The sequence below is a fragment of the Lepidochelys kempii genome, chromosome 10 (genome assembly GCF_965140285.1).
Source record: "Lepidochelys kempii isolate rLepKem1 chromosome 10, rLepKem1.hap1, whole genome shotgun sequence".
NCBI classification, from domain to species: domain Eukaryota; kingdom Metazoa; phylum Chordata; order Testudines; family Cheloniidae; genus Lepidochelys; species Lepidochelys kempii.
In genome coordinates this window covers 57324758-57337577 of record NC_136389.1, presented here as the reverse complement: position 1 = coordinate 57337577, position 12820 = coordinate 57324758, and the positions used below count along the sequence as shown (strand labels likewise).

At 40.4% G+C, this 12820-nt stretch overlaps 1 protein-coding gene across 3 annotated transcripts in view; it reads right to left on the bottom strand.

Annotated features, from left to right (window-relative positions):
- The window catches only part of THSD4 (thrombospondin type 1 domain containing 4), a 621627-nt gene that overhangs the window by 24029 nt on the left and 584778 nt on the right, over positions 1 to 12820 (bottom strand). For all 3 annotated transcript variants that reach the window (XM_073303716.1, XM_073303717.2, XM_073303719.1), the window contains one exon: positions 10523 to 10696. In XM_073303716.1, the coding sequence (XP_073159817.1) occupies positions 10523 to 10696 (174 nt within the window). The remainder of the gene's footprint in view (positions 1 to 10522; positions 10697 to 12820) is intronic.

The window sequence follows — 12820 nt, the reverse complement described above, 5'->3', positions numbered from 1 at the left end:
AGAACCCTATATTTATTCACTAGGTTTCAGGAGCCAATTTAGCTTACAGTGACCGTCTGAAAATAAGGCTCACAGGCACAGGCTGAACAAGGCACAAATCAGGAAGCTAATCTGTTAGGATATATCCTAAGAATACTAAGGGATGTTAATCACAACCTTGTACATTAGAGTCTCTTTTTAAGGCCTAAAGAGAGACTCACAACAAAATTTACCTTATGTCCTAGCCTGTGAACCAATTAATAATATTTACTTACGGCCAGCAAACTAGCCTCCACTTTGTCAAATGCATGACAATAGCCTAAAAAACACTTTCTGTTTTGCCTTGGTTTTCATTAGTGGAAGGGAACATATGTATGAGCATATAATACAGATCAGATGACATCAATGAAAGAGCTTTACTTCTTTTCATAGGAAAAGGCTATCACCACCACAAACATTTTCTGGTGAACTCTCTTACAGGCTTTCTGTAGTTGTGAACTGTTGATACAGGGCTGGGAAGTTGCGGGAATATTGCTTGATCATCCAACTCTTCTACACTACTGGCCTAGCTAGCACTAGCAAAACTCAGATCCTTTTAATTCTCCACTGGTGGCAGCAATGGTAGGCATGCTGGTGAAGGCACGGGGGAGGTGGTTTTTTACCATGTATTATCATGAATTTGCTTTCGTAGTGCATATAACCTCTCCTTTGCTGTCCATGAATGGTCATATGCACAAGCTCTTGTCTGAAATAGTGTTAACAGACAAAAGGTCTTGTGAATATTGGAGTGAATATGTAATTTCATATTACAAGAATATAACAATATTTTCATGCTTACAATCTTAAATGGACGATGGTTTAAGATGGGTCTTAATATTAAAATATTCTCCCTAAGCCTCCATCACAGATGCAGCCAAAAAGAAAACACTGGGTTGCCTCCATTGGCCTTCCAACAGAATGCATAAAACTAGGATAAAAGACAGTGATGCCCAGAGGTACCGTCAGGCTCCAAGACACATGCTGCTAAATATGCTGCGGGACTGCTGGATGGGAGGTGATGTGTCCAGTTCCATCTCATGAATGTTGCTTAAACAAGACGTCTGGAGGCTTTTAATATGCATTGCCAATGGTGACGATAAGATGGTTTGACTATCATTAATAGGGATTGTATCATTGAGAACTGGCCTTGAGAGGACTGAAATCATCAGTGGCCATCAATCATCAATCTGTCTGCTGGCACTTTCTGGTCACATTGCCTGCCCTTCTGGTTAAACAAAGTCCCTGCACATCAAGCTCTGAAGATTGGACTTGATGCCGGGAGAGGACCCGGCCCAGTTGTGGACTGGCGGTGGTCGCACAGTTGCCCACAATTAACCCTGGCTGCACCAAATTAGTAAAAACCCTGTGGCGCTCTTAGATGCCAGGAATAAAGCATACTGAGTCATGGACACTTGGCTCTACGGACCTCTGCTGTCTAAGTGTAGTGTTGTTGTATGCCACCTGTGCAGCTGCTTTTCCTCTCCAAAGTTCATGTAGGTCCTACAGGGTTTAATAATTGCTCTTATTTAACATCTATTAACTACCATTAAGAGATATTGTGATGACACAAGCTGTAATGCCAGCATTACCCTGGTGACATGCAGCTATATTAATTCTTTTCATAAGCTATGGCTATGGACAATGTGTTCTCCTACCTCTTTCAGTGCATGTGCAAACTGGAGCCTGGATGGAAAATAGCTGACTCAAGCAGAACCCCAGAAAGAACTGCATGCATCTGAGAAAGTGGGTTCTACCCCACAAAAGCTTATGCCCAAACAAATTTGCTAGTCTATAAGGTGCCACAAGTACTCCTCATTCTTTTTTTAGAAAGAACAACGTAATGCTAAATGAAAAGGGAATTGCTTCAAGGACCTGGTGAGCACCTTTATCTGCCCACCTGCAGTTAGTATTTGTTTTTTATACTGCAGTGACACCTAGGAGTTCCAGCCATGGATTGGGACCCCCTTGTGCTACACACTGTACAAAAACTTAGTGCGGAGCCTGATGGTCATAGTGTAGGGTCATTACTAACACAAAAGGTGAGTCATCAAAAGTTTCTTCTTCTGTCTCTGGCTAACAAAAACACTCCATCCATTTTTCTATGCATATGGCCTGGTCATGATGGCTCTTGCATTCATCACTTCTTTGCTTACTTATTGTAACTCTTGGATCAAGATAAGACGTTTAAAGAGGAAGCTGCAGCTGGTACAAAGTGAGTGGGTTGAGTTGATGAGAACAAATTGCACTGGTGCTCTGCATCTTTCAAGAACTTCTGGATCTACATCAGAAACCTCCAATTGCTCTATTTAGCCTTTATGTGATTAAACCATATTATCTCAAGGACTAGCTGTCCTAGGACCTGCCACATCACCTACCAATGTTCACTTCATTGTACCCAATATCTACAGCAGCCAGTAGGCTCTGGAACACTCCTCCAAATGAGACCAGGAAAAGTCTAGTCCTTGCAAGACTTGTGTCTTCACCAAAGCATTCCTCAAAGAGCCAGAGCAGATGAGAAGACAAACCCAACAGCATCCTCAAAGACAGATGATGAAAACCTAACCAAAGAGGATAGCCAATTGGCTTATCATTACACACAGATCTCACTGTTTTCTACAAGTGCCTACAATGAGTATTTATTATTATTAATATTATAATAGATGGATTTTTTCCTTTCTATACAAAACCTCTCTAGACCCTTTATGTTACCAAAAGTGTTACAAATCTTTATGACATTTTGTTTGATACTGACTTGTTTGTTTTTGCAAACACTGAGCAAAAGAAAAAACCCTAACTGATTATATTCACCAAACGACCACACAATGTGTGAAATAACTGCACATATCCAGGACTCTGCTCTGTCCTACCAGCCTTCCCTGCACCTTGTGCCTGTAGGGATCGGGTGTCACTGGCCCTGTGGCAGCACAGGGATCCCTCTGCAGCTCTGCTGTCTAGGTCCTCTTGCTCATTCCCATGACAGCGGGGCTGTAAAGAGCTCCCAGTGCTACTGCAGGGGCCATTCAGAAGCAGGGTGGCCTCCCACCTGGCCTGGGGCATGTCCTCGTCCTCACAGTCCTGGTCAGGGTGTCTCTGCTGTAGTATCCAAACCTCTGTATTATCTGAATCCCTTCCTTGTCCCCCAGCATTAAGTACATGCGGGGACAAGGAAGGTATTTGGATAATATCGAGGTTTGGATAATAGCGTTTCGGATGATCCTGAGTATACTGTACCTGCACTGGACATCTGCTGTGAGTCTTATTTACTAAGGTGTGACATTGAAACATAACCCTCCCTGCTCCACTATCTCTGGGTCCCAAACCTGCTGTGGGGAAGGCAAAAAAAAAACCTACCCCACCTCACTCAGACTAGTGGTGACCCAGCCCCCAAAGGAAAAGGGCAACTAGTGTAATGCCCAGAGCAGGCCAAGAGGAAACCCAATTCTTCTATGATTACATGGCTGGGAGGGTGCTGCCAACCATGTCCAGGTGAAAGAGGGCTTCTCCGGCCCTGCGCGGGATATAAATACTCTCCCAGTTAGCTGGAACAGCAGCCCCCCTGCACCTCTGACCTCATCCAGCCATTTCCTGCTCCCCACTCCATCCAGGAAACTTTTCCCTTCTTGCTCCTCTGCTACTAATTGCAGAGTAAGTCCTTAAAGGGGGCAACAATTCAGAGGCAGTGATCAGGATGTAACCCCTCTGTGTGTGTGTGTGTGAGAGAGACTATATCCCACGTCTGCTTTCGGGGGGCGAGGTCACCTTCCTCTGAAGTATTTGGTGTTGACTACTGGCAGGATACAGGGAATGCACCTTGGATCTGATCCAGTCTGGCAATACCCTATTTGGTATGGTTACAATCAGTAAAATTGGTTAGTCTCTAAGGTGCCACAAGTACTCCTTTTCTTTTTAGTACTCCTAGAAAAATCCAACACTCTGTTGCTACCAGCACACTTCTTTGTTTGTTTGTTGTTTTAAAAGGGAGGGATGTGTTCACTGATACTGCTCCTGATTCAAGCAGGATTATAATCATGAATCCTTTGAAGGTTAGAGTTCATTTCTTCAGCCTTACAAATTCTCATATTGTGTGTGGTTTTTAGAAAATGCCTGAATCTGCCAGGGTTTTCCTTCAGTGTTTGCACATATCTATGTGAGGTGGTGTTGGTTCCAGGCTGAAATGGAAATTTGGCTGACATGGGCTCTTATTGCTTGTTTAAAGGTTAAATACACACAATACTGTTCCTGGCATTGTTTGAAAGGCTTTTAGAAGATTATTCCAGCAGCATATTGGTTTCTGTGTTGAATAAAGGGGTATGATTTTCAAAGGCTTATTCTGGCCTAAAACAATTGAGTGTTATTAATAATGGGGATTTTGTTTATGTTTTGGGTGGAATTTTGTGATCCCTCGACCAGATACCCACAAAAACCTTGGCACCAATGAAAAAGTACAGGGTGTGTTGAGAAAATCAGCATACAGTTTACCTAGGATATTCTAACATGCACATATAGCAAAAGCTCAGAATCATGTAATTCCTGCAGCAAAAAGGCTGCAAACTACCCGTAACAGCACAGAGATGGGCACTGTGTCATACTCTTATCAGGAAGAATGTGAGTAAATCAGCTACTGAACAGAATAAACAACAGGAGAAACAATGTAGCTGCATTTTCTTTAACGGTTACATAGAACATCACTGCCATTCCCCTCCTTCAGCGATTCTACCCAGAAAGCTTTAATAGTCAGCCAAAGCTCCAGAAGCTGCCCTGACTGCGCTCCTTTCCCTGGGTGGAATAGAGCTCATATCCTCTTAGGATAATACTATTTCAGAGAGATGCAGTTATATGTGGAATTTCTGGTAGTAATCCTGGTTCTGTTGAAGTCAATAGGAGTTTTGCCATTAACTTCAGCGCAGCCAGTATGTTTATACAAGTAGAATGTGATCCAATGTTTCAATAGCTCTGACTCATTTTCTCTATTTTAAACTTGTTTAACTCAATGGAGAAGTCAGGGTGGTGACTTTGTCAAGGACAATGGGTACCAAGTTGTGATAGGTCAGTGAAATAAGAAAAACAAGAGGAAATGGCAAATTAAAACACAAGCTATACTAATGGACAAGCGCTGCACACTATCTTCTGCTTTTTTAGTATCTCAGCGGTATGCTACCTCACTTGTCCAGCCACTCCATTCCACTCCCACTAGTATCCTCTTAAGTAATACAAATTCCCCACAGTGTTGTCTTTTCAAACTAGTCATTGTTAGGGTGGAGACTTTGTGTGATAAGAATGAAGAGATTTTTAGTTTTGGGTGCAGTTTGAACCTTCAGGGGTGACAAACAAATTTAAGTGAAATATGGGGGTCTCATGTGTCAGAGAGACTAAAACTCTGGCTTAGTTCTAGATCAGATGTGTAGTTAAAGCTATGAAACAGGTCCTCTGTGTTACCAATTTGTAATCAATAATCACAATTGTCAACATATGTCTATTTGAGCAGACTATATACAATGATCCTTGTTTTGTGTATTTTATATTAACTGCAAGGATACGTAGCACTAATAGATTTTTGGCATGTGTCCTGGGTGAAATATGAGAGAGATTTTCTTCTGTTCCTGAATAGTTACAAAGGAAACACATGCACAGATTATGAATAAGGTTTGCCACAGGACTCAGAATAGGTACAAAATAATAAATTACATTTGCTAAGATCTTTGATGAGTTACCATACAGTAAATGAGTTTGGAATCAGGAAAAAATTGAACGAATGAATGACATTCTTGATTTTTGCAAGAGATTCATTTAGATGATTTAATTGTTTAATACTGATGACAGATTCATCTGCTTTGAACGCAGTGGCCAAGTCTGAGAAAAAGAACTGTCTAAGCATTTTAAAATGGGCATAGGTAGAACTTTTCTTATAAATGAATCAAAAATGGCAGCCATGTTAGACTCAATAGCTGGTTTAAAAACTTAAAATGCCTCTTTTTTCCATTTCAAAACACATACTTGAGCATTGCTTCAACTTATGCCCTGTGATATGTGTTTTCAATGGAAAAGAATGCTTTTATGATTTAAAACTTTGGAATTCTGCTTCCCAGATTTAGGTTTGGCGGCGATAACCACTGCATTGTCTCGTATCAGTGAAATTCTATTCTCTTATTTTTTAAAATATTGTTATTGGTATAGCTCTTAGATAATGTAATTTAGAGATGGTTTCTGACAATCTGTTGAATAAAGGACAAGTCTGCTGAAAAGCACTTGGAGTCCTGATGGTATTTTATTACTGATTTTCTTGAGAATGGTTGTGAAAGCTAAAAGTATAATTTTATTTCATAATAATTTCTGTTCTTCACAACAGGTCTGAACATCCAGGACTTGAGCAACAACTGTCAATAAATGTAAAAGGATTTATCATTAACTAGTAATTAAACTGTGTGCACAGCAACATATGTGATTCTGAATATATTTCCGACTGCAATTCTTTGTAGAGAATGCGTTCTAGCCACTTCTGCAAGAAAACCACTTGCACATACATGGGCTCTGATGTCAAGAAACACTTCATCAACCTCGAGGAGACTGAAGACTATTTCATTGTAACTATGATATATGCAGATGTTAATGCCCTCATCAAGTTCCATTCCCAGCCACAAAATACCCACTATTTACAGGATTCCTCACTGATGATTTGGTTGCAATTAGTTTTGTGAAGCAGCATGTATCCTCTTACTAGGATCTAGCTCCTAACTGCAGCACTGTGTGTCACCAAACTCTCACAAATGGACTGAACAGGCCTAGGGAAAGACGTAAAAGGCCTGTGTACTTTCCGCACAACTGCTGATGTCCAGAGTTCAATTTTTTGAATGTCTTTAGGTTGACAGCAATTCACTGAGGTACCCTTCAGTTGCCGGAGTACATTTAAAAGGAAAGGCTGCCTATGATCAAAGAGCAGGGAGATTTGGAAAACATCTTTTTCATGTTTTCAAACATTTTCAAACATCAGCATGTGGAATTCAGGGGAAAAGCTGAGACACAACAACAGACAATATCCTCAAATGTTGTTAATGCCTGAGAGAATTTGCTACAGGAAACAGCCATCGCCCATCAGAAAAGGAGCTGCAGGTGCCATTACAGATGCAGTAATGTTTTCAGATAGAGGGGATTCTCCTTCCTCAGGAAGGGTTCACTAGAAGTTGCTGGAAAGTGTGTCTTCTATCTTCTGTACTATATGTAACCTAAATGGCGCAGCAACGAAACAGGCACATTGTTCGTAAAGGGGGTGTTCTGGTTACTCTCTGAGATGTTCTGTTCTTTGGAACACAGATACTTCAGATCTATTAAATCAATGCAGTTCTCCCCTTACTCTACTCTTTCCCTTTTTACGTTGTTAAATGTGTTATTAATTGTATTGATGTTCAAATGTTCAGAAATTCCTATGCTGTAAAGAATACAGATTAAAAATACAAATAATATATTTCATGTGTGCAGTGTTCAAGCTTCTAGTCTATCTCCATTGTGGCTCAATGTCTAGAAAAGGCTTCTGGGCAGAATCATATCTGAACATGGGATGGTGCACCAGAAGCATGCTTATGGCTTACAACTATTTCTTGCCCCATTGACCCTCTGAGTTCAGTCTTTGCTCTGAAGGAATGTGCGGACAATACTGACAGCTGGGCTACATTGGAGTTGCTTTCATTTCAACCTCTGTACAAGTCATTTCTTCATGGCCTCAGTTTTTGTTGGCACTTGCATGGACATTAACAACCTTAGTATCGTTTTTGACCACACCTTTTCTGCAGAAAGCCCTATATGTCGTAAAAATGGCATTTTTATGTTGAAAAGGCCTCGTGATTTGTTATCTGATTGGTGACAGCCAAATTCTTCTTGCTGGAACAACGTGCAGGACCCAGAATGATTAGATTTACTGTGCTGGGTACATTTTGAACCCTTCAGGTTATGTCACTTGACTTCAGAAGCTCCTGAGAGTTACAATGGAAGGAAGCTGGTATTTCCATGCAGCCTGACGTGCAAGAAAACTGCCATGTAAGGCTTGTATGCAACATCAGCTCCCTTTTCTTCTATGGGGACAGGACCAGACGCAAAGCACCTATTCGTGTGTATGAAGTACTCTGTGTAATACAACGCAGATTTCAAATATGATTACAATTACATTTAAACATCTTTTAAAACTAAGTCTATTGTGGCTATTTAAAAATACCAACAATTAGCACTTATATTGTGTTTCACAACTTCAAAGCATTTTCAGAATAGGAGCCCTTTAATCACCATCTAAGCATCCTTTATTTTCCGGGGGGATCTTGAAATCTCTGATACATTGAAACTACAGGCCCAGCCAAGAGGCACTTCCCTAATAATTTGATGGAATGTAGGTACCAGCAGTCTGAAAACCTCTAGAGGTTATATAAAACTCCACACAAAGGGGATGTAACTCTTTGGGCTCCAGTTGACAGCTTTTGAAATTCCTCTACCGCCAGGAACAATATTTTTCCATTAGAATGAAAAGAAACATTGAGATGTGGGACAAGGGAAGAATTTATCTTAGTACAAGAGCACCAGGGAGCTGGCCACTGGCCAAATTTTGTTCTCTTCACCTGCCACTTCAGAACTCAGGGGAGCCAAACCAAAAATAACTTGTTTTTAGCACTTGCTTTTGTCTATTCATGCTTAGTGCTTTGGCATGCTTAGTGCTACATGCCTCCCTTCTGGTGTTCAATGGCTCTATGATGAAGGGTACGAAGAGAAGAATGCTGGTTTTGAATTTTTGAGCTGCCTTAAATGCCAGAAGCAATGTCCACATTTTCTGAGGAAGCTGGGTCAATATATACTTCATAAGGTACAGTACTCTAATGGGATTAAATCAAAGTCATTCAATTTCCAAAAAGGAGACTAAGGTTTTGTCTACACTTAGAAGTTTTGCCATTTTAGCTATGACAGCACAGTTAGAGCAGCAAAATCCCACTAGTGTAGCTATAGTTATACCAGTATGAAAGTGCTTATATCAGCATAGCCTATTTTGATTTGGCAAAGCACATTCTACCAGTATAACTGCACCTACACTGGGGTTTTACCAGAATAATTAGGTTGGCAAAAATGAAACCTAACTAACATAATTATGCCAGGAAAACATTTAAAGTGTCGACTGGCCCTAAACAGGGAGATTATCTCTTGAACTGGGGCTGACAGTAGAGAAGAGTCCTTTGTAATTCTTTCAAGCATTAATGTTCTTGAGCATCATCAGCTAGTTCTACAGTAAAGGTTGAGTTTTATTATATCTGTTTAATGGTGTATTACTGAATATATTTAACTGTGGCAAAGAAGTACAAAACCTTATCCACTCTTTTTTAAAAAATAAACAAATTCTTTTCACTGGTCACTGAAACCGGTCATTAAACTTGCAAACCTCAAGTGTAATGGCAGAATTTTTTGCTATTTGGTGAAAAACTTATCATTAAGGACACCCTGATACCTGGTGAAAAACACTCCATTCAGAGAAAGTTGTGGGAATATAGCCTATGTTTATCATTTTTTATTTTAAAATGAAGGAACATTTCATGAAAAAACATCTGTTTCATTAACTTTTGTTGCTTATAATTCACTTACAGTTAGAGATTTGTAATATCGTATTAGTTACTGGTGACAGTGTTGTCATCAAATGAGAACTGCATACCTGGATTTGGGGTAATGAGTAGCTCTAACTTCGCTGTCCATGCTTCTGATCCTGGGACCAAACAGGCCCCTCGTGTAAGTTAACTCAGCCTAAGGGATGATCTAAATTATGCTGGCTAGAACAGTCCTCTATGGGGCAGGGGGCACCTCTACCAATTTTGCCGCCCCCAGCAGTCGCCGCCGAATTGCCGCCATGCCTGGAGGAGTAGCGGAGCTGCCTCCCAAAGCCACCATGGCAGGAAGGGAGGCGGAGCTGCCGCCGAGGGACACGGACTGCCGCCCCATTCTGAATGCCGCCCAAGCACCTGCTTGGAAAGCTGGTGCCTGGAGCCGGCCCTGCTACGGGCAGCTTTGCTGGCCAGAGCAGCGTGCTCCAGCCATACCCCTCCGTGCCTCTGGTCTACCCAGGAAATATCACCTATACCATGGAGGAGGGAAGTGTTACACAGAGCTGGTTGCTGGGTTTATGTCACATGAGGATTCCTCTGCAAGGGAATCCCCAGCTGCTCTGTGGCAGTGACACAAAGATCTGGATTTACGTCTCCAGCTGAGAGATACAAGTGTCATAGTAAAGGAGCAAAGAAACAAAAATCTTATTTTCATCCAAGTGTCATAATAATTTCATCCGAGTAATAAAAACAGGGGGAGAAAATGACAGCAAATATACATCATATCAAAGGAACAAAAAATAAACACAGTTTGTAATACTCTATGAGAAGACAATTAGTCCAAAAGGTGCACAACCAAAATACTTTCCCACTTTAAATAATTTTTGTATCGATAAAAAATTGGTGATAGAAATATAAATATATCATTTTGATGTAAAACTCACCTGACTCCAGCTTCCAGCAAACCACTCCACTTTACCCACACAGGGTCCATTGTCACAGGGGATGGTTTCAGAGGGTCTGTTATTCCCACAGCCCTCCAGTGGCAAACTGCTGACATGGTTAGTCATACAAACTACTGACCGTGTTCGGACTCCTGCACCACATTCCGCAGAACACTGTACAATGGGAGACGAAATAGACACTCATTAGTCCCTTTCTTTGACCGATGGTTACACAATTAAATGAAGACCGGGAACAATCCTGGAAGTGCTAATGATACTATTCAATGCTCATTATTATTTGTATTACTGTTGTGCCAAAAGGCCCCATATCATGTCAGGGCTCTATTGCGCTTGGTGCTGTACAAACATAATAAAACACAGTCCCTGCTTTAAAGAGCTTACAATCTAAATGGACAAGAGAGATGAAAGGGATGAGGTGGGGAGGGAAGGATGTAACTTATAAGGACAGTGAGCAGGATGAAGTCATGGTAGTTCTTCAAAGCTCTTCTCCTCTACCCCAGATTTGTTTTATTTCCTTATATATGTGAGCAGAGGGAAGGGAAAATGGATGAATTTGACAAACAATATGAGACGTGTATGGCTCCATTTTCAAACTTTGATGCTTGAGGCAGGACACCCTGTTTCACATCTGGGTGCACCATTTTGCATTTATATACCAATAGTGACAGCCTACGGCTGACAAAGAGGATGGGGGCTGGGACGCCTTTCCTAGACCCCTGGCACTGGTACTGAGGTGGGCTGCAGAGCAAGTCTTGAAGTCTGTTGGTCATGTTGCAGGGTACAACAGCTAGAGCCACCACAGGGTAATAAAAAGGTACATGAAAGGGTCAGGCAAACCCTAACCCAATCGTTATTAACTCATCACTAATTATTAAACAAATAATTTCAGTGCAAAACTATTGACTGTAATATTTCCAGAGAACTTGATTCTGTGGTACATTGACATTCACATTTTTTCAGTGTTACTTCTTAACTGTACACTTCCTCCATATAACCCAAAGCATGTTTTCTAAACCTACACACACACACACACTTTCTTTTTTAAAATTCCCTTTGGGCTCCATATTCCTCCTGGATCATGGCTAGGAGGAGACTTGATTTTTTAAATTTTATTTCTAAATTTGATCTGACTCCCTTTCCCATTTAAAAAAATGTCTAACCATGCTATTATTTTTTTCCCAGAACACAAGCCTACTGCAAAACCAATTGATATAGAAAGCCTGAAACCTACCATGGATGTAGGTCTCATTGAGGACTTTTGCTAGGATTAAAAAGTTTTTGATTGAATCTACCAAAGTTACAGGCATTTGACAATTATCTACTGAATATGAAACCTAAGATACAGTCATTAATTACATGATCACGGATGACTTTAGAAATTACCACAAAGTAGTCAAAGCACATCAAGGACAAAGTAGATGACCATAATGGTCCCTTCTGGTTTTAAAAATCCATGCATCTATGACAGTTCAGATCCAGATTTCACAAAAGGTCAGGGAAGTTTTCAGATTTGAGGTTTTCCTTTGGCCTCTAGTTATTGAAAATGAAAAGGTACCACCAAAATTGCAGGAAAAATCTGCAACTATATTACATTGCATTGTATTGTATTATAATGCATACACCAAGCATTAATTTTCACATTTCATGACTTAATTACTAAACTTTGCTAACACTGAAACCTTAACATTGCATTAAATAAATTGTTTATTACTATACATAGATGGGTGGACACATTTGTCACAAACATAAAGATGCTATGCAGTTATTCATCGCTCATCTTGGATTAGATTCCACTTAGCACACAATTTTAGCTATTCCCCTTGCACTCTGCCCTGGAATCTTTCTCCACGAGGAATAATTCTACCAGTTCAATACCCTGGTCAGCTTCTACTGCTGCCATTAAAAACAAACAAGCCTAACATGCCAGTGTTCAGTTTGGTATTTTGCATATAGCAGACTCTAGATTTCTTTGTCTATTTTTTCTTATTACTCACATTTTTCTTCTTAGCTGCACTCGATATTTTGTGTCTGGATTATTAAAAAGCAAGAAAAAGTGTGCAGCTTGCTGAAAGATGTGCATGCAGCTTGCTGAAAGATGTGTGCATAACTAAATTTAAACAGCTACAAGCTGTTATATTATATTACACATGGAAAGAAAACCACAAATAACAATTTGTTACATGGTGAAAACATATGCTTGATTGGCATTTGCAATTTTATTTTTAATATATAATTTCATTAGCTAGGAGAAGTTATGCATTGCTGCTAGACTGTATA